Genomic DNA, 26,320 nt, shown 5'->3' on the forward strand with positions numbered 1-26,320 from the left:
TATCTTCTTCAAGATTTTTCTATGAGGTTCATTTTTTTTCTGTTTTGCTATAGTTTGATGAAGTATTGCTGAAAAAAAGTGTTTTTTTTTCCTGAAAGAAAAGATAACATCACAGTCAAACATAATCAAAGTAAACCAAAATGGAACCTGGAGAAGAAAAAATAAAGAAAACTAAAACCCAACCGAATAAATGAGCCAAATGGCTGTCTGGAGCTCAGTGCAGGAGTCTGCTGTGTAAGAACAATACCTGGCTTTGTGAAATGATAATTGAGAAACGATTTTCAACTGTTTGAACAGGACATAAAAAGTTCTGTTCCATAGTTACCACTCTTAGGATACAAGTCATGTGCTCTTTACGTTTTCTCAATGAAGCCAAAAAGCAACAACAAAGCATGTAGGTCTGAGCATGTTGCAGAAATGTGTTTATGGGTATAAAGGGGGGGAATTACACACAGGTCCCTAATCAAAAGAAGAGCATATGAGTGCTTTTGGCAACTTTTCGACTGATAAAACTTTGATGACAGAGGCAGTCGCATTGTATATATGTGTACACACCCTTGTATACATGCGCGTATTATCGTTTGCCCAATTTCATGTGAACGCTCTGATCCATACTTTGTCATTTTCCGAGGTCCCAGGTACATGAATGCAGCATTGGTCCACTGTGGCCTGCGTTGCGTTGCGTTGCGTGCATGCAGCGGTGTGACTGACTGTGTGCGGCCGCCGGTGCGCTGCCCGCAGCCCGCAGCCCGCAGAGGCAGCAGCCCAGTCCGCCGCACGGATGAGCGGCGTTTCAGACGGCCAGCTGGTTAATATGGATTATTTGCACAGACCAAACAGCCAAACTCATTTGCACCGACGGAAAAACAGACCTATGCAGCGGTGCGAATTATAAAAGCGGGTCGTTTCGTCTTTCTTTATGGCTTCTGGCTCAGGAGAGGAAGAGGGAAACACGGAAGGCGGCGGCTCATGGAGACTCATCGGCCCGGCCTCGGAGCTTTCCAAGAAGCGATGCCGTCTAATGTACTCCACTCTCGGATACGACTCCGATGTCTGCCTCTTCTATGTGAAGGGAGAGTTTTTTGCGATGGATGCCCGCTGTTCGCACTCCGGTAAAAAAAAAAAATTTAATAAATAAATAAAAACGCGCACTTGCTTGCAATCCATATATTTAAAGGGAGCGCTGCTGCAGCCATGAGCGTCAAAATATGTGTGGAGCTTTGTATCGCTTACAATAACAACACACAGCCGGATATAAATGCAATGGGTGGCTGACGATGCTTTCATCAAACTGCGAGACCGAATGAGCTCAAATAATTCAAAATAAAGACTTGCATCATGTCCCCTGCTGCCTTTGTTTTGTAAAATATCATTAAAGCGTCAACATCCTTAGTCATTCAAAAGGGATGGATGTTGTTGGGTTTTTGTTTGTTTGTTTTTTAAAGGAGATCAGCTATTGTTTTGAGAGAAAAAAACCTTATCAAACATTTCTTGTGTTGGATGCAGGTGGTCCTCTGTGCCAGGGAGACATCGAGGAGGCTGATGGAGTCCTGCAAGTTTTCTGCCCCTGGCATGACTATGACTTTGACCTCAGAACTGGGAAGTCGGGGACATCCTTGCAGGTAACGATAGTTCTCCTCTTTAGTTCATAAAATTGTCTGTTTTCTTTGAGGTGTGTGTCCTTTTAGCCTTCTTGTAGACTTTATTATATACTTGGAAAAATGTGAAAATTATGTCAATTGAATTGTTTGCGTAATTAGGCGTTTTACTTTTAAGCCATATATTTGAAACCAAGATACAAGATTGCGCATTTAGCTTTGTTTATCTCCTTAACGCAATAGTCACGCATCCTAAACATCCAGGATAACCTTGATAGTTTTTGAGGTATGTTCTAGTGATTAAGTGGAGCGCAGCATTGTACAGACAAACTTATTGCATTCCTCAAATTTAAAATGTCGATGTTGCACAGTGTAGCAGGTAATAATTTTATAAAACAACTGAAAAGCCACACAATCTGTATGACCTGTTAGAACGAAGCAATCAAAGCAGCTGAGGGTAGAAGTGATCCATACTGAAGCTGCAGGAGTAGACGATAGTTGGGCCTGTAATGGTAATTTTGAAGTCGTTACTGAAGCCCTGTCCACACCAGACAAAATTGTCTTTTTTTTCCTACCCGGCATTGTTAAAAAAAAAAAATAATAATCTGTCCACACGTCACTATGAACACAAGGTTTGTGTCACCATGTTCAATTAGCATGGGCAGCAGAGCCAGTGAGTCACTTTCACTGTGAAAGGTGTATCGATATCATAATGACTGAGCTGACGCTGTGCAGGACAAAAGCCACACTGCCAGCCAATAATGAGACCAAAGAAAAAAAGTTAAAGTTAAAAAAAAGTGTTAAAGGCAATTCTTTTTCATGGCTGGCCAAAGGTGGAGGTGAAGATATTGGTCATTTTCTGTAGGCACACACACCAAATATATTACCGACACATGCATCACATTATACACTCATATTTGCTTCTATGTACAAATAGGACTTTACAAGTATGTGCTCATTAATATAACTGCTGATACACAAATGTTAATATGCAGTCGCCATTGAAATGCAGACACGCAACTTTCACATGTACACTCAAGTGATTGTAGTATTGTAACAGCCTCACTTGTTCACTTTACAGAACATTTTTATTTTCCTCTGTATTTGCATGCACTTGGACTATATTTAGTATGTGTCAATGTATTGTCAGTCATTGAGAAAAAAGAAGCAAACACACAAGTCTTATAGTTTTAGTTTAGATGGTATCCATTACACTGTGAGATACACTGAGTGACTCATCCAACTGTAAAGTCTTTGTCCTCTTTGTTTTACCTTTACAGCAACAAGTGTATGAAGTCAAGCTGGATGATGGGAACGTTTATGTGAAGCATGCAAGTCCTCTCTCTCTACAACCTTTTCCCGCAGAACAGAAAAAGTGAAAAACCTCCACCAGCTGCGCCGTCCTCCGGCTCTCCGTGAGACCCGTGAGCCCACTCTGCTATTTTTGTTCCACAAGCCCGAGCCATCCGAAAAACATTCCTAAGCCCTATCTTTCATGTTCTCAAGCTGTTTCTGTTTGGATTGCTCTGAACTCAGGACCATATCAAGAAGATTGTGTGAAGCAGAAGACCTCATGAAATTGTTTTCCTCGAGTTTCCCTTACTGGGATTCCAGGTAGAGAATCATCCAAGGCGCTGACCACAGAGAGGTGTGAGCTTAGTGCGGCTGACTTTGATAATACACTCGACTGCCGTAAATATGCAACATAAAAACAGAATTCCCTGGCAGTTTCCAACCAACTTTCCTACTGTTGATTTTATAGAGTGTTTTATTTTTCCTTTTTTTTGGAGGGGGGGTTCAGCGTGGTCAGTAGAGTTTGTTGGAATTTACTAAGTCCAGTGGACAATTCCTCATTCGGCTTCTTAATATTTCTTAATAATGTATGCAATAGAAAATGTCACTGTTTTAATTACAACACTCAAAATAGTCCAAAGTTTTTCTAACTCAAATTAAAAAAAAAGTCAAGCCAGAGTTGCTCTTATAAGGTAAATTCAAAATGCAATCAGAAATGAAGCATGGTGATTTGGAGTCACTGCTGACTGTAACTGTGTTCACTATTTGATTAGACCATTGGTGCTCATCATTGCTTCTCTGTTGGATGATGGGGACAATAAGGCCACTAGTGTGGCCTACATGTTGAGAAACAAGATCGTGGAGAGAAGTCTACTTGTTTGAGTCCCACTGTTCCCAAAATCCTATGTGACAACCCCAGGAGGGACGTTGAGGGAGAGTTGGTTGACAAGAACTTTGGAATTAGCAATGTAGGTGTAACTTTATTATGCTCTCATGTTGTGTGTTGCCAAGTTGTAATGTATAATATCTTCTATTAACTGTCATTAAATTGCCAAACTAAACTATCAAATGATAATTGTTCCTTCCTCATCAAAGTTGAATTGAATTCCCAAACTGATAGGGACACTTTCTGAGTTGTGAAATTTCTTAAAGGGGTCATAGTATGCAAAATTCACTTTCTAATGGTTTTCCTAGAATAATGATTCCCCATATGAAGAAAGTCTGTCATCTCTCTGACTTGTTTGGATTTTCAAAAAGTGTATGTTCCAAGCAGCAAATGAGAAATCAAACCATATATAGTCTCATCGGGGGTTTAGCCAATCCCTATCAAGGTAGGCCCCCCCTTTGACTCCTCCCGCAATCAGGCAGCTCCGCTATGGCACATGGCACCACGCGAGGAAGCACTTCCTTCTCTTCTCAAGATGGGCATGTGTGGGTGGAGGCAGTCCAGCTCACATAAACACAGCAGATTCTAAATGCAGCTCATATGATCCACTATTCAAATGGATGACAATCAAGGAACAGCTAGATTTTGGGCATCAAGCTTTGAATATGTTTTTGGGCCAATGAGACCCATGTAAAAGTGTTGAAAAGCTGTGCAATATGATCCCTTTAAAGTTAAATACATGTTTCAGTGAGGTGCTGCAAGATTCTTATATTTTTTGGCTTCTTAACTAATTTTAATCCAATTCAGACTTTAAGCATTTGGGGTGGTGGACACTGGCTACAAGTGGTGACACATTAAGTTCTCAGACATCTCCACCAACCTTTCCTCTCATTCCTGATTTTTTTTACAGATAGAGGTTTGCCTGTTATTGTCGCAATGGGGTTTAGGAGAAACGGTTAGTGATGCGCCAGGGTAAGGTTCATGACATAAGATGCACCATTGACTCAAGAAAAATATGCTTTTTAGCCGTGCGTGTACGCGTGTGTCAGTGTGCACTGATGCAAGTGTGTTTTCTTTCCTCCTCAGTGGTCAGGGAAGTCTCTCTATATTTTCTGGCAGGCGTACAGAGTCCACTCATGACGGTGTCAATGACACTTCGCTTAGTACTCTCTTTTTTTGCCCTCCCTACTGGGCTTCCCTGTTGTGTGACTTTATTACAACAATAATTCCTAAAAAAAATGTCTGTTATGTGCACCAGAGGTCTCCCTGTTATGTTATAACTCATCACCCGGAGTGTAAAGGGGACGAAGGGGACGCACAGTGGAGATGAAGCTGTTTTGTGTCTTTAGGAAAGTCAAAGTGTACATTATGCAGGAGACTTTTTTACATTTTGTAAACTTAACACTTCATATAAGGAGAATTCATATTAAGCTTTTAATATAAAGTTTTGTTCACATAAGATGTATTTGTTATGATTTATTCATTTAAGGTGTGTGTTGTTTGTACAAGTATTTATGTGGCCTAAAATATCCTTTGAGGCTTCACCTGTTGTTTTTATATTTATTGAGAATTTCATAATTTGTTCATTGCGCTCATGTAAAGTTGAAATATTATTAATTTGCGTCATTACTTAACAAAAATAAATTATTTGTGTCATAACTATATTTTTGTCATGACTTTGATCAAAATGATTTCTTGTTAAACCTTTTTAAATTTCAATGCAACTATGTCATGTAATTCACAGAACGCCATCAAAATTTCTACACAAAATGATTTATTTACAATTTTTTGTTCATACATTTATAGCAGATGCAATACAATACACAATTTACACAAAAAGACTTAGTTCAAGGACAAACTAAGCGATCAGAATCACCATGCAATAGTTAGCGTTGCAGACTATTATTAAGAGTTAATTTCTGTCATTTGTTTTTTTTTCAGTACTCAGGCTTCCTCCATGTGATCCATAGTGGCAAAGACACTTCTCCACATGTTGCAGAAAGTGATTTAAACGGTCAATAATGACCTTCTGAATAACTTACAATCTCAGTGAGACGAGCTGGACCTTACAGAAGTGAAAATTGAATCTCTTCATGCTTAAGTTAGCGACAAATTGTCAGAGTCTTCTGCTGAATTCAGAGAAGCGTCTTTTTGCATGAAGGCCAAATAGTGGCAGTTAGCAGAGGTGTGGCAGAAAGGCAACGTCAGGTCAAGTTCTTTGGAAAAATCACAGTCTGCCTTGCAGATTCGCTTTCCTAATATCAACTCTCACATAACTGCACGCGTTTTATAACCGTGAGCATAAATGGATGAAAATACCTTATGAACTTCCAGTTTCCAATCACTCAACACTTCAGAACAGCTGCAGCAAGAGTTTCCTGAAGTCATGAAAGGAATAGTTTCCCATTTTTCAAAATGTATTGACTTTCTTACCGAAAGTTGAAATTTGAGGCAGTTAAGTCGTTTTGTTTGACACAGCCCCAAGGTAAAAAATTGCCAAACGTGAGATGTTTAAGACAGTAAAGACAAAACATTTTTTGAATAGCATCATTTTCCCTCTACCAATAAACTCTTGCCAGGCTCAACTCATTTCAATATAGCTCCATCTATTTAACTTAAAATAAGTTTCTCAAAGAAAAATATGAGCTGCTTGAAGAGCATAGCTAACTCGTAAAGTCTCACATAATGGTTTACCCAGAAACCTATTGTTACCTTGTCCCTCAAACTCCCCTGATAACTTCTCTTCACGAATACACCAATTCTCCTGTCAGAGCACCCTCTGAGAAAAATCTACATCCATGTGCAACCACTTTGAAAGCTCAAAATCCTATAAGTGATGGGCTGCCAGGCCAAAGAGCACTCATATTTTCCTCTCGTTTTTTTTCCCTTTAAACGAACTGTACCCCAAAATGATTAAATCCATCACCAGATAATCTCGCTTCTTTGTCTCTTGATGTCTTTGGTCTAACATTTCCTTCGGTTGCTCTACATCTGTTGGGCCTCCTCAGCTGACCTCACGCACATCATTGCATTTTTTTTCAGGACTTATCTCTTCCTACACCTGGATCCAATCAGCCCCTTTCTTACAGGGTGGATGCTGCATCTGCAAGATGTTTGTTTTCATGTGGAGATGTGAAGTGTTCAGTCGTGGAAAGCCCAGAGGCCTGTGATTAAAGAGGTCAGTGATAATGGCGAAGGTATTGCTGCCTGTCAATCTACATTGTTCAATTTTGAGTGTTTCTCTGAAGTGTACTTCTCTTCATATTTAATGGAAGGCGCTCTCTAAAGTGGCGTCAGCTGCATGCGGTTCCTCAACAAACGTCCCTTTGGAACATGTTAAGTAAGAATTTAGCACAAAAAAACAAAACAAGAAACAAATAAAGAATAAATAAAACGAGAACATACTGATTGAAGTGAGTGGTCAACTTCACTGTGACCTAAGAGTCATTTTCATAGCAAGTGTATCTGGCTATAATGTTTTTGGGTCCAATATGTTGTTAATTACTTAACGTTGGAGTACGTTTCTAGAAACCAGCTTGTTTGGCTGTTTACAAATGTCACGGTCAACATGTTTCAACAGTCCTCAAGAGAACCTGACATTTATTTTTTAATTAGCAGAAGGCTTATATTTACTTATCAGCCTCAAGAGGTTTCTCCAATTGCCACAGTGCCACTTCTTTGGGTTTGAATTAGTTCAGCTTCAAGAATTTCTTCCTTGGCTCTGTAAGCTTCTGCAGTTAAAAAAAAAAAAAAGTTTGAAGCTTTTACAAGTATAAACATGAGGATCAAAAAAGAAGTGTGACGCTTTTGCTTGTGAGTAAACTTCATTCCTGACGCCATTTAATACAACATTCAGAAGAATTGCCACCTGTCTTACATTTGAAGATGCTTAGTTTACATTTACTCTGATTCTCACTTATACTATTTCCTGGACAGGATCTATAAAACCTTGGCCAATAAACAAAGACATTTTTATCTACCTAAGAGTCAAGAGTCATGAAGTGTCCTTCAGTGATGTAAAAAAGCTTTGCTGAAAATAGTAAAACCATACTAACAAGACTGCACTCTGAAGCTGAGAAGTTATTCATGATGTCCAAGCTTTAACATTATCTGAGGCATGCAGCAGTAGGAAAATGTTAAATGATGATTACATAGCAGAATTAATGGCTGAAATTCACACAAAATAAGTTCTGTGAAAGATCCCAAGCACTTTAGTTACCCTACCTGCTACTTGTGATGCAGGAGTTGTTTCACTCACCATCAGCACTTTTCATGTCCACAATTGCAGCTAAAAGCATGCTGAATTGTACTCATTGTCAAGTTTAATTATAGTTATTGCACTTCAACATACAAAGGCAACTCACACACACTTCACTAACAACAAAAACAAAGTTCATTTAGACCCTGAATGAGCTTCATGTTGGAACAATGAAATATTTTCTCGGGTGATGTAATGATGTTGAATGCAAGGAGGGGGGGGGGGGCATACATTGATCTCAAATGTCTGTGTTGCATCTTATTGTGTCTTTATTGACTGCCCACAATTGGTGAGATTTATTCTTGTCTTGGCAACAACTGTGGTCTTGCACATTTTAAGTAGGTGTGAAAGAGTGTCTGGCTGAGTCACAGTTGGCAGAGGAGTGCTCCAATGAAAAAATATTAACAAGCTTGACTGAAAGCATCCTCTGTCCCCTGGATGGCAGGTCTCACCCAACTGCATCTTTTGACTATCGATTCTTGGTTGAGAACTTTTACCAGTTAGTAGGAAAAAGGACTCCGTACATGCTGCAGACAACAAGTTCCTAATTTTTTGTTTTGTGTTAATTTTTTCCCTTGTTCTTTACAAAATATAAGAGTTCAGAGGAAGTGTGGGCTAATTAAGAAGTGTTTCTATGGTATTCAGAATTTGTGAGGGTTTGATTCCTACTGAAGCGTCAAACAGTGTCAGCAAAAGCATCCACCGTGGTGAAAATAATATGCCACAGATTAGACCCATGAATATCTCAACCATCAAATTGGAGGAAAAAAAACAACAACAACAATTGATTAAGTTCACCCAGTCACAGTCATGGATTGATGATTCTAATCTTTCAGGTTGGAAAGAGTAAAACTTCTGCTAAAGCCTTCAAGTAAGCATCAAACTATTGAATGCTGCCAATCATACTTGATGATTGTCTAACTCAGTTTTGTGTTTCATTTTTTCTTTTTAAATAGTCAAGATGGACAGACAATCTTTAGTGTCTGGACTTGATGTCACCCTATCAGCTTGAACTGAAGACCTAGAAAAAAAATAAGAAAGAACATATAAATCATTTTGAGATTACAATCTGTATGACAGTCATGGATCAAATAGATTTATTGAAACATACTTTTTGGATGCTCTTATTGACGTTGCTGTGTGCGCATGGACACTCTTCTCCTGGTTGAAGAGCTAACTCTCCGACCCTGGGTCCTGCCCTGCTGCTCCGAGGGAAAAGCCACCACCTGGGTGGACGATCTCTGCACCTGTAGACCCTCTAATTCTCTCATGTCCCTTGCCATTTGAGACAATGTCTGACCTGGGTTCGTCTGCAGACGCTGGAAAAGGCTTTCCCTGTTAATTTTCCTCTCTGGACAGCTAAAAGTCAGTGCTATTCCAGAGTCTGATTTCATTTCTCTGGAGAAACCATCAGAGGTGCCATCAAAGCATCGTCCAATCGCAATTTCCTTGGCAACTTTGGGATTCTGGTCGGTGACTGTGTAGATGCCATAATTGTGTCCCAAAGGATCAACTGGTGCCAGCATGGTGAGCGCATGGGACTCATTATTTTGAGCCACTGGGGGATGTTTAATGAGATACTCTTGTAGGAGGCCATTGGTGGTGAGCCGACGGCAGTTCCCTTGGGGAAGAATAGATATGAGGGATCTGTCCACATCAGCTTGATCATACAACATTCCGCTGCATTTGAACTCCACACAGGCTGCTGAAGTGTTGGCCTCCCGCATGTCCCGGGTGCTGCGAATGTCCCTAATGCCATAAAGTTTGCCCTTTGTCTCTCGGTGTGTTCCTCCAAAGTTCCTTGTCCTGACCATAACTTCCTTCGGGCCCTGGATCCTGACCTTGATGAAACATGCTCTAAATTCTTGAGGATTAGGCCACCAGGATAGGTAGTCTCCGGTCCACGTTGTCAAATCATTCTCCTCAAAGGGAACAACATTATATTCATACTTGTCCTTTTCCACTCGAAAAAATCTGAAATGATTTGCATCCAATGGGGCATTTTCACAAGCTAATAAATTCTGGTATGGATAAATAGGTCCATTTGTCTCATCAAGATTGTTTTGGTTTGGTTTGGGCAAGTTGATTTTGAAAGCTGTTTTCTTCAAGGCTGGATCCTCATGGTCTGAGCGCTGGTAATTAATTTTTTCAAGATAGGGCTGAGACACTCCAATAATGTTTGGATTCATCTTTGGAGTTGAAGGAGCCGCCTCCAGCTCTTCTCCACCCATCATAGCAGTGACGTAAGCTGTGTATGCATCCGGCCTCAGGGCATCACAGAAAGCTGGTAAACAGGCCCCATTGTTCCCAGTTATTACGCTGTCAAACCGTCCCCATGCCCTGGGATTAGCGGAATAACCGGGTTTGGGCTCCAAGTTGATCAAAGTAATTACTACACCTTCCAACTGTTCAGTAGAAAGGAACTTGTCACTCATGTAAGCACGAACTTTGACATAACAGCGTCTGTTTTCAGGCACGTCTAAATTGAAGAGGCGACGTTCTCTGATCTCCATGTTTCCAATGAGGAATGTGCGCTCCTCACGTTTGCTTCGCCCATGACCACCGGTAGTTGTTTTACTGTAAGAGAAGTCACTCTCTTCTTCCCAGACTCCTGTGTCAAGGTTCATAGACCACAGTTTCATTTTGGGAATGTGTTCTTCCATTTTGACATGTTGTGTGTCAAGAAGAACTTGGACTGCTCCAGCTCCAAGAACCTCTTTGTTGGTGTCATCTCTGAAGTCCACAGAAAACATGCCATATGTCCTCAACGGAAGCATGTCTCCCTCATCGTCCACAAAGTTGAGGTCCCCAGGAGTTGCTGCTGCTGTCGTGATGTTTCTTGGGTCAATAAATGTGACGCTGGCTTTTACAGTTCCTTCGTAAATGTCGCCATTGTCCTTATGGAATGAATTAGCAGGGATGACCAGCTGCCCAATGGGGTCTTCTCCTTCAATGTCTCCAAGGTCAATAGAATTAGTCTCTCCTGCCTCGATATCAATTGGTGCTTGCTTTCTCATCACTTTTACATTATGGTAGATGGAGCCACCTTTTTTGTCAAGGAGGAAAACTTTGGGAGTGTCAACGAATCTCTGAGCGGGGTCAACAAAATTAACAACCAATCTCTGTGTATCAGGACTGATCTGTAATGTAAACCCTCCTTGGTATCCTGTGGTACCCACTCTCTCTTTACCAATGTAGACGTGCCCAAATCGGAGTGGCTCATCATTGTCAGCTGTCACCACTCTACCACGAACCAGCACGGTGGGCTGTACACATTTCTGACAGGTGCACTGGGTCACAGCTTTGATCGGAAGGCTATAGCTACCACAGTCAATGACACGGCTTTCCATATGCTGGACTCCACAGCAGAATCCAGCTCCATCTCTGCATCGTAAATCAAAATCAAGGGAACCAGCGCATTTGTTGTGAGGACAGCGGCCGGCGTCATAGTACTTCGAGTTGGTCCCAGGTTGAATGCAGTCCACTGGAAGTCTGACTTTGTATGCCTCAGGTGTGGAATTGCAGGCCGGTGTTCCCTTTGCTGTGAATTGGACAAGACATTGCATTAAAGCAGTAGTGATGAGGCACATGTGAAATTGTGTGTGCACATGTCAAAGTTATACTGACATCATATAAGTTTCCAATGCCAACAAATGTACAGGGTTAACGGCAGTGACATTTAATTTGACATGTGATAATTTAGCAATCATCACAGTGTTACACGAGTTAAGTTCTGACTTCTCTGAAATGAGGCGTTAAATGTGATATAAATGGAGTATTGCGTTTATTGAGTGAGTATGTTAATGAGTTGGAAGTTGAATATATGAATGCCCTTCATTTCACACACACACACACACACACACACACACACACACACACACACACACACACACACACACACACACACACACACACACACACACACACACACACACACACACACACACACACACACACACACACACACACAGACAATGTCTGCATGGCTTGAAGGTGCCTATAGTTGCCAAGTTGGACTGTGAAATGGTAATTGGACATGAAGTTGAAGAGAACATTTATTTACCAACCTTCCAACTGGGAGCTGGAAAGAAGGGCTGATTGTTCACCCAGACATTGGCAGGGTAATTAATGTGCATGATATCACGGTGAAGGTTGTAGTCGAGTAGCGCTATTAAGCTCCCCATCTTCCCAGTAACACCGTAATTGCAGACACATGGAGGGATGTGATTTGTGCATCACTGCCATAGTGCCGGTAGCCTTTTTGATAGAATATACTGTAGACTTTCTGTGATGATCAATAACGCAACATCTGCAAACTTGTTAACTGTACTTGAAGTTTTTGGATTTGGAAAAAAAAACCAGAGGTAACTGATTAAGGTGGTTTTAAAGAGTTGAGAGTTCTATGTGGTCAAGAACAGTTTGAACACTGTTCCATGGAAGCTTTGCTTGTTGAGCTGTGTTTTAACTTCCAAGCAATGTGAAGCTCTCCTTCACAGAAGTGAAAACACACCCTAGACGGACACCGAATAGAAAAAAATAAACAGGATTTATTGTCAATTTTGGGTTTCATCTCGACAGTTAGTGTTCTAGAGAAATATGGTGTGGGGTTTTTCAGTGTCCAGCGCCATCCCGCACGATAAAGAATCTCTGTTTAGAAAGCTGTAATTTCATCCAAGGTAAACTAAAAACTGAATTAAAGCACATTCCTCGTGGGCTCAGTCAGATTGTAACTGGACTGAAATTTTTTATGTTCATGCATGGGTGCTTGCATGCTCGTGAGCGGGCGTGTGTGTGTGTGTGTGTGTGTGTGTGTGTGTGTGTGTGTGTGTGTGTGTGTGTGTGTGTGTGTGTGTGTGTGTGTGTGTGTGTGTGTGTGTGTGTGTGTGTGTGTGTGTGTGTGTGTGTGTGTGTGTGTGTGTGTGTGTGTGTGTGTGAGAAATATCTCTTGTACCATATCCCTTGGTTAATTAGGTGACTTTTCCCTCTCGTTTAGTCATAGGACACTGTGGTTTTCTCTGATTCCTCTAAATCCACGGCTGTGTTTCATGGATCACTTGGTTAGAGCTCAGCACTGATATTCCTATTAAACTGTGTATTTAATCTCTGAGGCAGTTGCTTGAAAATGAATTGCGGTTGTTAGCTTTTTGTCAGTGGTTATATTTGATCCCATGGAAGATTATGACTAAATACATCACTGTCAGACTTACTGGGATATCAGCCATTCCGAGCTATAATCCTTGTGTGCTGTTTGCCATGATCATGGTAATTTTGTTGTAATTACAGTATACTACAACTTTACTGTTTGAGATCCTGTACAACACATACCGATCACGGTAAGGAGAGCTGGAGATGACTTGATGCTTCCCACAGTGCTGCTTGTTTTGCAATAATATTGTCCCGACTGCTCAGCTTTCAGATCACGCAGGATGAGATCTTCTTCATACTTGTACACCTTCCTGTCCAGAAGAGTCCCATTGTGGTACCTTCATAAAACGTAAGCACACAGAAAGTCAATTGTTTTAACAAAAAAATTGTGCATCTTTGGTGTAGCTGTAAGGATTGTGTCCTCACGGCCCCGTCTCAACACCTCCACTTTAATTGATTTTCTCCAGGTATTCTGACTTCTATGTTAAAACACACATACCTTCTATTTTAATTAGATTAGTCAGTCATTTCTGTGAGCGTTTGACTCGGTTTCTCTTTCTCTGTGTTGGATGGATATAGACAGTAGCAGACAACTTTTATGAAGGTAAGTAAAATGTTTGTATCTGAGGCACTCAGACAGTTATTGTTAAATAATGCTCATAGTGCTGCAGCAGGGAGTAGGACAGACAGTGACAACAAAATAAAGCTCAGGGAAACTTCACTAACTTAAATGTAACTAAATGCACATCATCTTATATTAAGTTATTTCCCCTCATTGCAGTCATCAAGTTCCCGAAGCAATATTTCCACTCTACTATAAAATATTTATATGATTCTCTTTTCTAGAGCTGATTGCTGCGTGTATTTCTATATTGGTACACATTGTTATTCACATTACATGAACATGACCATGAGAAATGAAGAATAATGTGTTTGAAATGCCACATGCCTGAAGTTCTCATATATTACTGAAAACCCATTTCCCTGCACTGTAAGCTCAAAGTACTTAATATATAGATGGTTTGTGGATAGAATTAGATTAAAATTGTGTTATTTACAATAATATGACTACTGCATTCTGTTATATAGATCTCAAAACATCAGAAGTAAAACTCAATTCTTACAAATAAAGACTTGTTTTTCAAATTTCAGAACATGGAAAAGCAGTTATAAAGATCATAATATCTATTGAGCTGGTTTTCATCTCACCAGTAATATTTGTCAGGTGTTGGTGAACCTGTTGCTTTGCAGCAAAAGAGCACTCGTCCTCCTTCGTACCGCACTTTGTCCTCAGGGTGCTTCACAATGTACGGCTTCTCTGTGGAAACCAGAAAGCAGCAAATCCTCAAGACTTTACTCTGATTGTTGTAAATGGTACCTCAGGGTAAAGAGAACCCATAAAGCTCAGTCATTCGCTACACTTTATTGTCACTCTGGTCTCTGCTTACAGTAAATGATTGTTGGGGGAATTACGCCTTCAAAAGCCGCACAGGCCTGTTTTTATGTAGTTTCCATGCAATTTAGAAGGTTTTAAAATGGTAACAACTATTTGTCTTGTATAGTTGTCAATTTCCTGTTTTTAAAGGTCTGTGAGTTAGATCATTTATCGATGTTGACTGAAGAAAATCATAAAAAATCAGGGTTCTGTTGTAATAAAAACCTAATTTAAGAGCTATACTTCATTTTTAACAGCCATGCTTTCATCTATCTGCACTCACCTGCTGATCTGAGAACAGCTTGTATCCAGGACAGCCCGGTGGCATTACTGGCGGTGGAGACAGAGACCGGGACAAACTTCTCCTTCCTGATGGTGATCAAGGTCGATGTGGAGGAGCAGACTCCAGTGAGCTTGAACTGACCTTTAGTATCAGTACGGGCAAGGATGACCTGAGGATTGCTGGCTAAAGCAACAAATGCCCCTGCAACGGGGACACCGGTCACACTGTGCACTTCTCCATGCAGGATGTGGCCGTCACATACACAGCGGCTGCAGTCCTCACTCGGACGGCCTTCAGTGCACATGTGCTGGCATTTGGCTGTTGAAAAGTATCAACATTATATAAAAGAGACACCAACATTGAGATTTTTAATTATTGCTATTGATAGTGTGTCACTGAATACCTGGACATGGGCTCTTTCCACACTTCTGCATTTCAACAGGCCGCCCATTACAATGCACTGTCTCCGATGTCCTCACACAGGTCCTTCTCCGAACCCTGCGACCTCCACCACAGGTTACTGAACAGCTCCCCCAACGACCCCACTTGCTCCACTCAGCTGTGCATAAAGTAATGAGTTAGTTGGAAATCAATCTTTTTTTTATGTATAAAATAATGTATAAATTGTAAACAACAGCAGGATGCAATTATTTGCAGCTCCCAACATCTAATATCGACCTTCATTCCTTTCCATAAATCACAGAGAATTCCACAGATTCTCTGGATGATCTACTAAAATTATGTGGGATGGATGGAGGAATCTTCAAAGTCTTTACAATTTCAGGAAGAAGAACATTCTTTTTAATGTTTAGACAGTTTTTTAACAGATTGGTGAACCTCTGCCAATTTTTACTTCTGAGAAACTCTGTAAAACTGTCTTACTGGCCTGTTGCCAATCCATCCAATTGGTTTCAAATGCTATCTTTAACCATTGCCACTTACTTTTTCATCATATGTTATTCCTTTCTCAAGTTTTTGGAGCTGTGTTGTTTGTTAAATCGCAATCAATTGTATCATGTATTTACATCTGAAATGTCATCCCAATCTTTAGTGGAACTCAGTTTCAAATGTGTCTTTATACAATAATCTAATGAGACAATATTCTGCCTGTACAGACCATTGATTTAAACATTTATTTCTATTGTATTGTAAACAAGACAGCTCCAAGTCGAAATTATTCTGTTCTGTGTAGTTTGAAGACAACATATGTAAAAAAGAAAAAAAAAAAAAAAAAAAAAGATGATAGTTGTGTGTGATCACCTGTGCATGGAGGTGTGGAGCACTCCCTCCTCTCTGAATGATACCCCTGACATGCTGGCACCAGCAAAAGAGGCATAGGCTGAGCGCTCACACATTTCCTCCGTCGGACCTGGATTCCCACATCATCACAAGCTGTTGTGGAACAGGGACCCCACTCACTCCAGTTTGTCCAGTAGCTTTGCACTAAACACACACATTGAAGAGAAGAGTGTGACATATTTGTCACACTTGAGAGTTTTTATTCATATTGCATCACTGGTTCTTAGAAAAAAAAACGATTCAAGGTTCTTCACAGTGGGCAGTGGTCACATGCATGTGAACGTGTTTGACTGACTGTTCAAATCTGTAAAAAGACAGCTTGTACAGCCCTGACCTGCTGTCATTAGGACTACCTGGGGGACACTGAAAGCGGACGTGATAGTTGGAACAGACGCGGCCATATGGCTGTTCCTTGTTGATGCACCAGAAGCCTTTCTCCAGGCTGGAGTGGACCACCTCCCCGGTGTCTGCCGCTGCCACCCAGTCTGTGGTACGAGCCTCCATGGCAGAGGGCCGAGCACATATTCTCTCCCTGTAGTAGAAACGAATGGCCTCCAGCCGCTCGTAGTCTCCATTTCCCCCAGGATGGTCGATGTTGAACCAAGACGTCCACTCAGTCACGCCTGAATGATGCACGTGGAGGCGAGCCATGGATACAAATGAAGAAAACGGAGAGTTCAGATGGAAAAGAAAAGTGAGAAGGGAAACAAAACAATGCAGTCAAGGATCCAGAAATCCTGAGGAAGGTTTTGAGAGGCTAAAGCTGCAGTTACATGGAGGGAGGACATAGATCAGAACCGAGAAAAAGCGACGAGGAAAACAGCAGGGATGCGTTACAAATTTCAAGTGAAGATCTGCAACAGCCATTTAAAACAGACTTCACAGACCCCTGAGAGCTCTGCATTGTCCAGGTTTCTTTCTGAGCCCTCCGGCTTGACATATGAGGCATATTGTCTCAGGGTTGTTGTTTTTTTGGGGGGTGGGGGTCTGTGGCATGTTCTGAAACCTGAGCAATGACCTCAACAGAAATATGACACATTGAAAAATAAATCAAATTTAAACACAGCATTCCAATAGAGGGTTTTATGCACTGCGTAATGCATTGGCGCAATCAAAAAGGTAAATTCTTTGTGGGGAAGAAAATATATCTGAATACAAACTAAAAACAGGTAGTCTTTTTGTACAATCTTTCTTAAGATCAAAACTTTTCCATAAGTTGTGACAACTATACATGTCTACAAAATAGATTCTCTATTCGGAGATAATCCTAAAAACACTGGGGAAATTATGGTTTAATTTTAAGTCTACATATTTTAGCAGACAGTGTCAATAAAATGGAGAATAATTAACATGTCTTGTAATGCAGCTTTATGCTTAAAAAGCATACAATAATCCATCAGCAAAATCTTAAAAGTGTATTGATGAACTGGAAACGTTCACAATTGGAGGAGCTCAAATTTTCTCTACCTGTTGTGTATGCATCAGCGCGCATCCTCCTGCTTCTTTCTGATTGGCTCCTGGTCTTGATAGGCTCTGCACACAAAGGAAAAACAACATTGTATTAGTTGGTGACTCCATATAATGTTCTTTGGTTTAATCCATTATTTAGCTTTGTGCTTTCTAAGACCCTGATGTTAGTAATAAAATAAATACAGCAATATAATAGATGTGTGAAGTGTTTGTAAGTGCACTTTTTGTTTTTTGTTAATATAGGATCATTTTAATGCTCAGTTATTAATGGAGCTCTTAAGGTCGAAGTATTTAGTGTATCAAATATTCATATGCGCACTCTCGCACAGCCTTACGCATCCTGAACGCACACGTATGCACAATAAAGCAGCCTTATTTCTTTAAGCTTGAGCTGTTCTAATTACACACCGCCTTACGTATTCCCTCCATTTTGTCCTACTTCTGGCCAGAGTTCTATAGACATTTAAAAACTGGCAAGTAAGGAAAACTTTTGTCTACCTTTATCTACTCTATAATCATGTACGCTTTCATCTGCATCTACCACACTTGATTTCCACTCTTCTGCATTTCTATCTACTTCTCCCTAATTGCTGCTCTCCCGACTCAGCGGCCTGCAACCTATTCCCTCAAACACCGTCTCTCCATCTATCATCTCCCCTGTGCTCCTTGTCTGTCATGAAGCTTTTCATACTCCAGCTCTGATTTTTTATTTTCCATCTCTGTCCTTCCTTTTCCTCTTGATCCATCTACAAGCAGCCGCTGTTGAGGATGATAATCAAGCTCCAGCTGAGTCAAATCAGTGCATTCATAGTCATCTGTTAAACAGCAGCCATGCCAGAGAACTTTACTTTACCTCTTTACCTTGCACCATCACCCCCCCCCCCCCCCCCCCCCCCCCGATCTCACACAGATGTACAGATGTGACAAATCACATGCCCACACCACTAAGTCACTTGAGTGCCATAATAATTCCCGCATTGCCAAGCCAATATTGCCTTATTAAAAAGGAAAATACATGGGTCAGACACTTTAGGCTGTGCGATTTATTCAACAAGCACCAGGATATTTCCCCTCATGCTTTCAGAATCATCTCCATGCAGGACAAAATGTCATCACTTGTTTGCTTCGCATTTCATTTCTGGGTTTAATTGTGCTGTAAAAAAATAAAAATGTCTTGGTCAGTGACAGAAAAAAAAGGTAGCATCTCTGTGTGTGCGTGTGTGGGCGTGTGTGTGTATGTGTGCACTCGCGTGCATGCACACGCGAGCACGCACAAGCACTTGCAGAGACACTTATATGTCCAAATACTCCCGGCAAAAAGACCAGTATTGATCAAAGTCCCTACTGGTTTTACGGCTTATTTCAATTCTTTGTTGTCATGCCAAAACATTTCTTTTCAGGTCTTAATGTCTTTTGATAGACTTTCGCACAAGACAGATAGTAGCTCAGCCAAACAAAACTCCACTCTCCAAAGAAGTAATACATCAGTTTTTGTTTAACACAGAGAGTCGGCAGACACTCACAGTGGTTGTTTTCTTTATGCCTCAGGCTTTAAAAACCATTGATAGATTTCTATATGGGCTTACTCTGCCTGATTCACTGGACTAACTTGATGAACAGAAGCAAATGCTTTCACACTGATCTGCTAAGCAGATGTTTCTCTGCCCTCAGATTTCGTTGAGTAAATCAAATCAGATTCACATTCTCTTCTTTACTCCCAAATTATGTGCCTGTCCTTGTAAAATTTTAAAAGCTGTTTAAACACAAATTGTCTTTTCTGCCACTGCAGTTCAGCAAACAATGCACCCAATAGCCAATTAGTGTATGTTTACAGTGAATAGTCCATAAATACCATTTCAAGCCTTCAGATAACAGGACATAAACAGGCCTTTTCTTTTGCATTATTAACACTTAGACTTGTGGCTCTGGAGTACATTTACTTCCAATTTCTTTACTTCCAGGAAACTCTCAACCAGAACTTCAGCTACTGTTGCATAACATTTTTTTTGTTCTCGTTTTCACACAAAAACAAAAGGAATCCACCTCAGAATGCTTGGCTCTTTATTGGTTCAAGATGTTGGATAATGAAAATGAGATAGTAAACAGCTCTTTGAGTTTTACAGAGTGACTAATGTTTTTGTTTTTTTTCAGCTTTAGTATAGGAAGCATAGATCAGCCCCAGCAGAGGGCAAACATTGCGGTATTGATCTCAGTAATGGCAGGTATAAACTAGCACAGTCTCTGTTGCAGACATACAGAAGTCAATGTGCTGCTGAGGAGCGTGTTAACACTATGAATTTTAAAAGCTGTAGGATTTTATTGGAGCACAGCTTTATGTAGCTGGTATGTAAGTGAATTTACCTCATGAAAATATATGTAACACACTTTCTCTAGCCAAAAGGAGCAAGGCAAGAACTCGAGAGTAAATCCTCCAACTTCATTCATATGATCTTTGAGGTACTCGACTTTGGATTTACGCATGAAAGTCTTTTTACTGTTTTCACTTCTCACAGCTGATGTAACACTCGCAAACTGTCAACCATGTTGTTTTTCCATGTTCCCAAATGACACCTAAAAGTTTCCTAAACTCATTGAAAAAATAACATTTGTCTTCTCCTTCTCAAAGAGATTACAAATCCCTATTGAAAGGTACATTTCTTTTACGACATACATTATGATGCTCTAGGGTTGTTTGACTCTCGATCAGTTGTGTAGGTTTGGGGAAAAAAAACTTTTGGTTTTGGTTAAAGTGATGGCAGGCGATTCTAAAAACAACAGCATAAGTCATTTCTAAATGACATATGTTTACATTCAAATGACAAAGCCCTCTGGAGGTCTATATATCCTGAGCCTACCTCACTCTGACCCTCGTAAATAATGGACAAGGTAATCATATAAGTTACAGGGGCACCAATATAATAAAGCAGACCTATAAGTTCCACTTATAGCCAAATAGCTCTTGAAATCCATGCAATGTGAGATATAAGCAGGATCACTTTCTATCCCAAGGCACGTCCATTGTTGTCTCTTTTTATCATGACAAGTGTTATTTTAGAGAACCAGCTTTAGATCTAAATGTCACACTGGTCCTGGTTCATATTGAGACACAATGAGTATACACAAAGCCTGGATGCACCAAGGCAACTCTTCTATTAATAAACACCAGTTGCTTTGCAAGAGCACTGCTTCTCTCAGCCCTTTTACTCTCCGAGTTGGAGTTTTTCTGTATTTTGCCAAAAACTAATAACAAAGCTGCTGATAAAAGAAATGTGGGGTGGGGGGGTGTCCAGGATTTCATGAAGTTGCACCTGGACTATTTTCATTTGTATTCGGGAGGTATTGTACTGCCAGATGTATGTTGGCAAAACAACTGGGCTCAAATAGAAGGTCTGGATTCTGTTTATGATATTCCAGATCCTTACAAGTAGGAGAAGTCATGAAAACAAAAACCTTTCCACCCTGTGTTACATAATATATTGGACAAAGCAAAGCTCTGTAAGAGGTTGAGGTTTTATTGCATTAGCTGAAGCCCTGGACAAATGAGAAACATCAGGAAAGTGCACCTAAACATTCATCTAAAATTTGCTTGAATTTAGATAAAAGGAAACAAAGTTATTTCATATGAAAGGTGAGTGATGCGAGGGGATGTGTCCTCATGTGTGTGGGATTTAGTATGTGTTTATCTGTTTGCCGTGTCATGTGGAAGCTATTTATATGTTTGGCTTGCTTCTTAGTTGAGGTGCGTGTGTGTGTGCGTGGGTGCGTGAGTTCGGGTTTTCAGAGTAATTTGCTCTTTCTCTTTGCATCTACATCTATTTCATACCCCTGTGTGCTTCTTTTCAAGAATTTGTCTGAACTCTAAAACATCTGCATCTCTTTAAAATTGGTAATTTTGTTTGTTCCTGACATTAATTAATGTCCCAAATCAACCACATGATTTAGGGATTTACAAAACTATAACAAAGGATTTGTGTGCTTAAAATAAAGTATTTGTGTAATACAGCTTTGCCCCCCTGTACTATTTAAAACGATTTGGGCAGCTCGGTATTTCATTACAAATATGTCGAAGTCCTCATTTGAACTTTTGCACCTGTGCACAGGTACAGAGCCAGAAGCTGGAAATCACCAAATTGAAAGCAGCTGATTAGTCTGTCAGTAAATAATTTCTTGGCATATCTACAGAGCTATGTGTATCGGCATAAATACTCAGTGAGCAGAACAGAAAAGAGAGATGTGGTATGGCTTGGAGGTTGTCATTAATGGGAATTTGCTCCCTTCTCCTTTGATCCGTTGTAATCCCAGTCTCAGTCATTAAAGTCAGCTGGCCAGACAGCTCTGGGTTTGGAGCAGACATTGGTCAGCATCTGGAGAACGAGCCCCGGTGCCTGACTCACTACAGCCCTCCAGCTGCTCACGAGAAGAGAAGAGAAGAGAAGAGAAGAGAAGAGAAGAGAAGAGAAGAGAAGAGAAGAGAAGAGAAGATTAATGCGACGAGGTGATAATGCCACAGTGCTCCTTTTGCATTTCACTGGGCCTCCAGCAACAGATTCCGTGGTTACCTTCGACTCATAACACTGAGCTTTATGGTGTACGTAGAGAATGACAGAAAACAAAGTGAGGAATGCTTGATGGAGTGAGGAAGCGAGGAATCGGTGGAGATTGGCAGAAGCGCGAGTTTGACGAGTGAAGAGAAAGACAGAGAAGAGAAATGAGTGTAAAATATTTGCGAAGAAATATTTGGGGCTATTTGGACAAAGAGGAGAAAAAATGAAGACTACAGGCAGATGGAGATACACAGTCATCCCGCTGGTAGCAGAGAGCGAGGCGGGTGGGGGTGGCTGGGGGTTGGCACTAAAGAGGGAGAAGGAAAGAGTGACACACTAGATTGACAGGTGGAACAAAAGAGGATGGTAAAGTCATTTCACCTGTTCTCTTTATTCCTCAGCCTATTCCAGTTTCTCATTTAGCGACGCGCACGCCAAGCTGCTGGAAACCCGAGCCATGAGATTTGACATTTTTGCGCCCAAGGTGACTGGCTTTATGTCTCCAGAGACGGCTGGCACTGAGTTTGAAGGTGAGCTCAGGACAAAAACACACCACCTCAATGCAACATGTGGATGTCCTGCTAAAAGAGCGTGCCATGAAACGTAAAAACTTTACTGTCCGTTTTAGGGTTGGAGTGTTCTCTTCCGTCACAGTAAACCACCATTTATATGTAGTGTTTCATTGTTCTCAGAGCTTGTAATAGAACCATCAATAAATAGCATGAACTTTCTATAAGCCAGTGTTGAAAAAACACATGTTTTATTTGGAATTGTGTCAAAATAAAAAAAAGTTGCTGGAGAACCATTTTCATGACGGAGGCCCTCACTTTATTGATAATGGCAACAACTTAACTTCACCTTTTAGTGATGGAAACAAAGTGATTTTCACTGAGGATATTTTTTGTGACCAACAGCACTTTTTCCATCAACAGGGCTTTTTTGTGGCAAACTGCACTCCAAGGAGTTTAAGAGACCACCGCCTTCAAACCTTAATCTCCATGACCTGCCGATTATCCAAGTGGATATTTAGGCAGTGCAGATTAGAGTAACTCTTACACATGACTCAGTCTCCATCACTTCAACGCCGTCACTTTACTTTCCCTATAAGTCTTCAATCTAAAAATCAAAGGACTTGTGCTCTTGGGGGTTGGTTAGGTCATCGAGAGGTGGGCGGGACACCACAAGCCAAACATGTGAACAAATGAACAGTAAACTCCGACAACGTGAGTAATTCAAGTGGAGACGCACAATCAAGCTATGTGATTTTAGTCTTATCAGTGAGCTCACCTCCTGACATTTGTCTAAAGTCATCCAGAAACCCTGTCCTGACATCCTGAGGGAAATGGCGTCAACTCAGAAAACTCTCCCCCGACTGTCAGTTGCATTGCACATGTGTGAGTAGTCTTACTGGCCCTCTGCTTTTGAGTAATTACAAAAATTAGAAACAGATATTTGGAAAATAAATCGTCATAATCAATGCAAGATCTAACTTGTAATTGGCTATTTTTCAGATATCATTTTGTCAACAACTTTACATTCAAAGTATTTCTCTGTGATTGCATGGTTTTGGATGTAATTTTATCAAATAATAATGATGATATTCAAATCAAGAGTATTCACTTACCTTGGCCCAGAGCCACCAAGGCCAGGAAAGACAGCAGGAGTGCCACCTTATTTAATTCCAACATTGCGATGATGCTTTTCAGGTGGCTTGTGTTGCTCTATGACCTCCTACAGCATTGATACAAACTTCAGAAGGAGCAAACAGCTGGTTCTTCAGCTCTCCAACAGCTGATCGTGGCCGCCGCTGCTCTCCAGGTGCGAGTCGAGTGGAGTCTCTCCTGCTTCTCCCTCTCATGCGAGTTCAGTTGCTGAGTTGGAGACAGGAGCTCAGGCGCTTTTAAGAGAAGGGGCATCAGGAGTGCACACCAATCCAGCCCCTCTCTTCTCACCATTGGCCAGAGAAATGTAACATCTGGGTCCCCCATATCATCGTCCAAAGAGAGGAAGAAAAAAAAAGGTGAGGGTATGGTGGGGGTAGAGTGGGAAAGACACATGCATACAGAGAGTGCGTGTGTGTGTGTGTGTGTGTGTGTGTGTGTGTGTGTGTGTGTGTGTGTGTGTGTGTGTGTGTGTGTGTGTGTGTGTGTGTGTGTAAATATGAACGTAGTTGCTTAAAATAGGTGTTTTTCTTTTGTAGTTTTGTATTTAACACTTTTTTAAACAATTATTTTCTTCGTGCATGAAGATAAGTTTCCATTGTACTTCTTCAGCTCTGTGTGCGTGTGTGCGTGTGTGTGTGTGTGTGTGTGTGTGTGTGTGCGTGTGTGTGTCCATTCTGGTGTTCTCTTCTTGCCTTGTCAAATGCAAAGGAGTACCTGACACTGCTTAGAAAGACATTTAGTTATATGTTGCTTTTTTGAAGCAGATGACATACTGAAAACTGTCATGAATTATTAATTCACAAATATCACTCACAACCTCACAAAAACTTTCTCTCTGTCAGAGGAGACGACAGGCAGTTCTGGTGACCCTCTGCAGTGTCATGTCCGTCACAGGTCCCTCACCTGTCTCAAACCCTATTTAAGTCTCCCCAGGAGACACTGGACAGTGCCAGATGCGGCCATTCTCCTTTCTGGTTCAACTTCTGGTTTAGTTTTGTAACTTTTTAACAGTTGCTGATTGCAGGGCGATTTGCTGCCAAAGTGTGGAAGTGGCGTCATATGGCATGTCATTCAGGAAAAAGTGCTCAGAATGCAGACACGAGACGTGCTCAGGAGGTGTAATGTATTTTGGCCCATTTGCAGAATGTGAATCGTGAGTATTTAGCATAGGCGCTTGTAAAAACTCTGTAAAAATGACAAGCCCTAATTGCATTTGAGTATTTTATGAATCCCACTGGGCTGAATACGTTTTAAAAGGTGGTAAAATAACACCTTTTAATAGAAGGTTGGAATCCAACTTGTAAAATATTGAAGTCCAGTTTCATTGTTCCACAAACTTTACATCTTGTTGCAACTACCTTTCCCTCACTAATAAACCATGTCAATCCATGTTATGGTTGAAATGTTGTATTAATTGTGTGCGAGTTCACGAAGCAAATATTTTCTTAATGTTTTTATTTTCAATTTTTTCCGCTGCAGCTGGTGGAGCGGTTTAAGCAAGAAGTTCATTGCTTTGCTTTTTGTTCTGCTGTACAAGATTCTCCTCATTCTACCCATAAGAAAGACACTTGACACAGTCACTTTCGAGGAAAAGTGGGGTTGCTTTTTTTAAAAAAAATCATGATTTACAGTGAAGTGCTGAAATAGTACTGGTCATCCTCAGAGACCACCGAGTAACCGATCTACAGACTGAGGGTGGAAACTGCTACTGGTTCCTATTTTTGCAAACACATGTTTTGCGTTTTTTTGTTTTTGTTTTTCAAAAAGATCAAAGCAAAGTTATTAAGTTATTCAGTTTCCATTTCGTGTCGATTGGCATAAACCTTTTTCCATGTGTGATTGGTGATGTCAATATGGCTGCATAAATGCCCGACACATGCTGGAGCTCAGGATGGGTCACGTCAGAGGCTGAGATGTTTTCAGATGATGGTTGGCCACAAACGTAGTCATGCTTGGACCTGAAATGAAGCTGAACGTAGACAGTGCATAGTACCAGACGGTCTTTTGACTCAAACAACCAAACAATTGTCTTTCCCTCTCTTCATCATAGTGAAAAACTAATGGGGCCTTTATTGTGTCGGTGTAGAATGAACTGAGATTGTGGAAATGGGTAACCTGATATTATGCTGCACATTTGATTCTTCGTTCTTGCTCACTGTTACGTTCTGTTGCAAAATCTTCTTTTCCACATTGAACCGTCTCTCACTAGATATTAAAAGAAGCGTTGCCGTCACTTGTGATTATTAAATTCTCCAGGCCACCGACGACTACAAAGCTCATTACTCAGCCGCTCTCTTTTTAAATACAAACGACAAAGTAGTGACAGGTTATTGTTTCCTGACAGGGATTGGCCAAGCATGAAAGACAGGACCACTGAGAGCTCAGGCATATTTCTCCAACCCTTGTCAGCTCTCCTCTGACAGATTTAATACCACCAAGTGAAAA

General features: G+C 40.8%; 2 protein-coding genes across 2 annotated transcripts; one reads left to right on the plus strand and one right to left on the minus strand.

Moving 5' to 3' along the window:
* Positions 1–919: 919 nt before the first annotated feature.
* Positions 920–3,314, plus strand: LOC308137921 (Rieske domain-containing protein; the record flags this gene model as incomplete). Its single annotated transcript, XM_080506823.1, has 3 exons — positions 920–1,112; positions 1,507–1,622; positions 2,879–3,314. The coding sequence occupies 3 exons, from the start codon at positions 920–922 to the stop codon at positions 2,975–2,977; spliced, it is 408 nt and encodes a 135-aa protein (XP_080362949.1). The 3' UTR covers positions 2,978–3,314.
* A 2,236-nt stretch (positions 3,315–5,550) lies between these two features.
* On the minus strand, positions 5,551–24,050 carry cilp2 (cartilage intermediate layer protein 2). Its single transcript, XM_080506482.1, has 10 exons — positions 23,836–24,050; positions 17,665–17,730; positions 16,551–16,820; positions 16,159–16,341; positions 15,302–15,457; positions 14,899–15,216; positions 14,390–14,498; positions 13,361–13,518; positions 9,147–11,576; positions 5,551–9,056 (listed from the first exon to the last, which is right to left on the minus strand). Exons 1-9 carry the CDS (start codon positions 23,897–23,899, stop codon positions 9,160–9,162), a joined length of 3,741 nt encoding a protein of 1,246 aa, XP_080362608.1. The 5' UTR covers positions 23,900–24,050; the 3' UTR covers positions 5,551–9,056; positions 9,147–9,159.
* Positions 24,051–26,320: the final 2,270 nt, after the last annotated feature.

This window comes from Blennius ocellaris, assembly GCF_963422515.1.
Source record: "Blennius ocellaris genome assembly, chromosome: 12".
Lineage (NCBI taxonomy): Eukaryota > Metazoa > Chordata > Actinopteri > Blenniiformes > Blenniidae > Blennius > Blennius ocellaris.

Bases quoted from the DNA above. Each gene is read 5' to 3' on its own strand.
- cilp2 (XM_080506482.1), bottom strand. From the start codon at position 23,899: ATGTTGGAATTAAATAAGGTGGCACTCCTGCTGTCTTTCCTGGCCTTG. The intron at 14,499-14,898 runs GTGAGTGCAGAT...TGGTTTCCACAG, and splicing joins AGCTGTTCTCAGATCAGCAG to AGAAGCCGTACATTGTGAAG. The intron at 11,577-13,360 runs GTATGTGTTGTA...TCCAATTCACAG, and splicing joins AGCTCTCCTTACCGTGATCG to CAAAGGGAACACCGGCCTGC.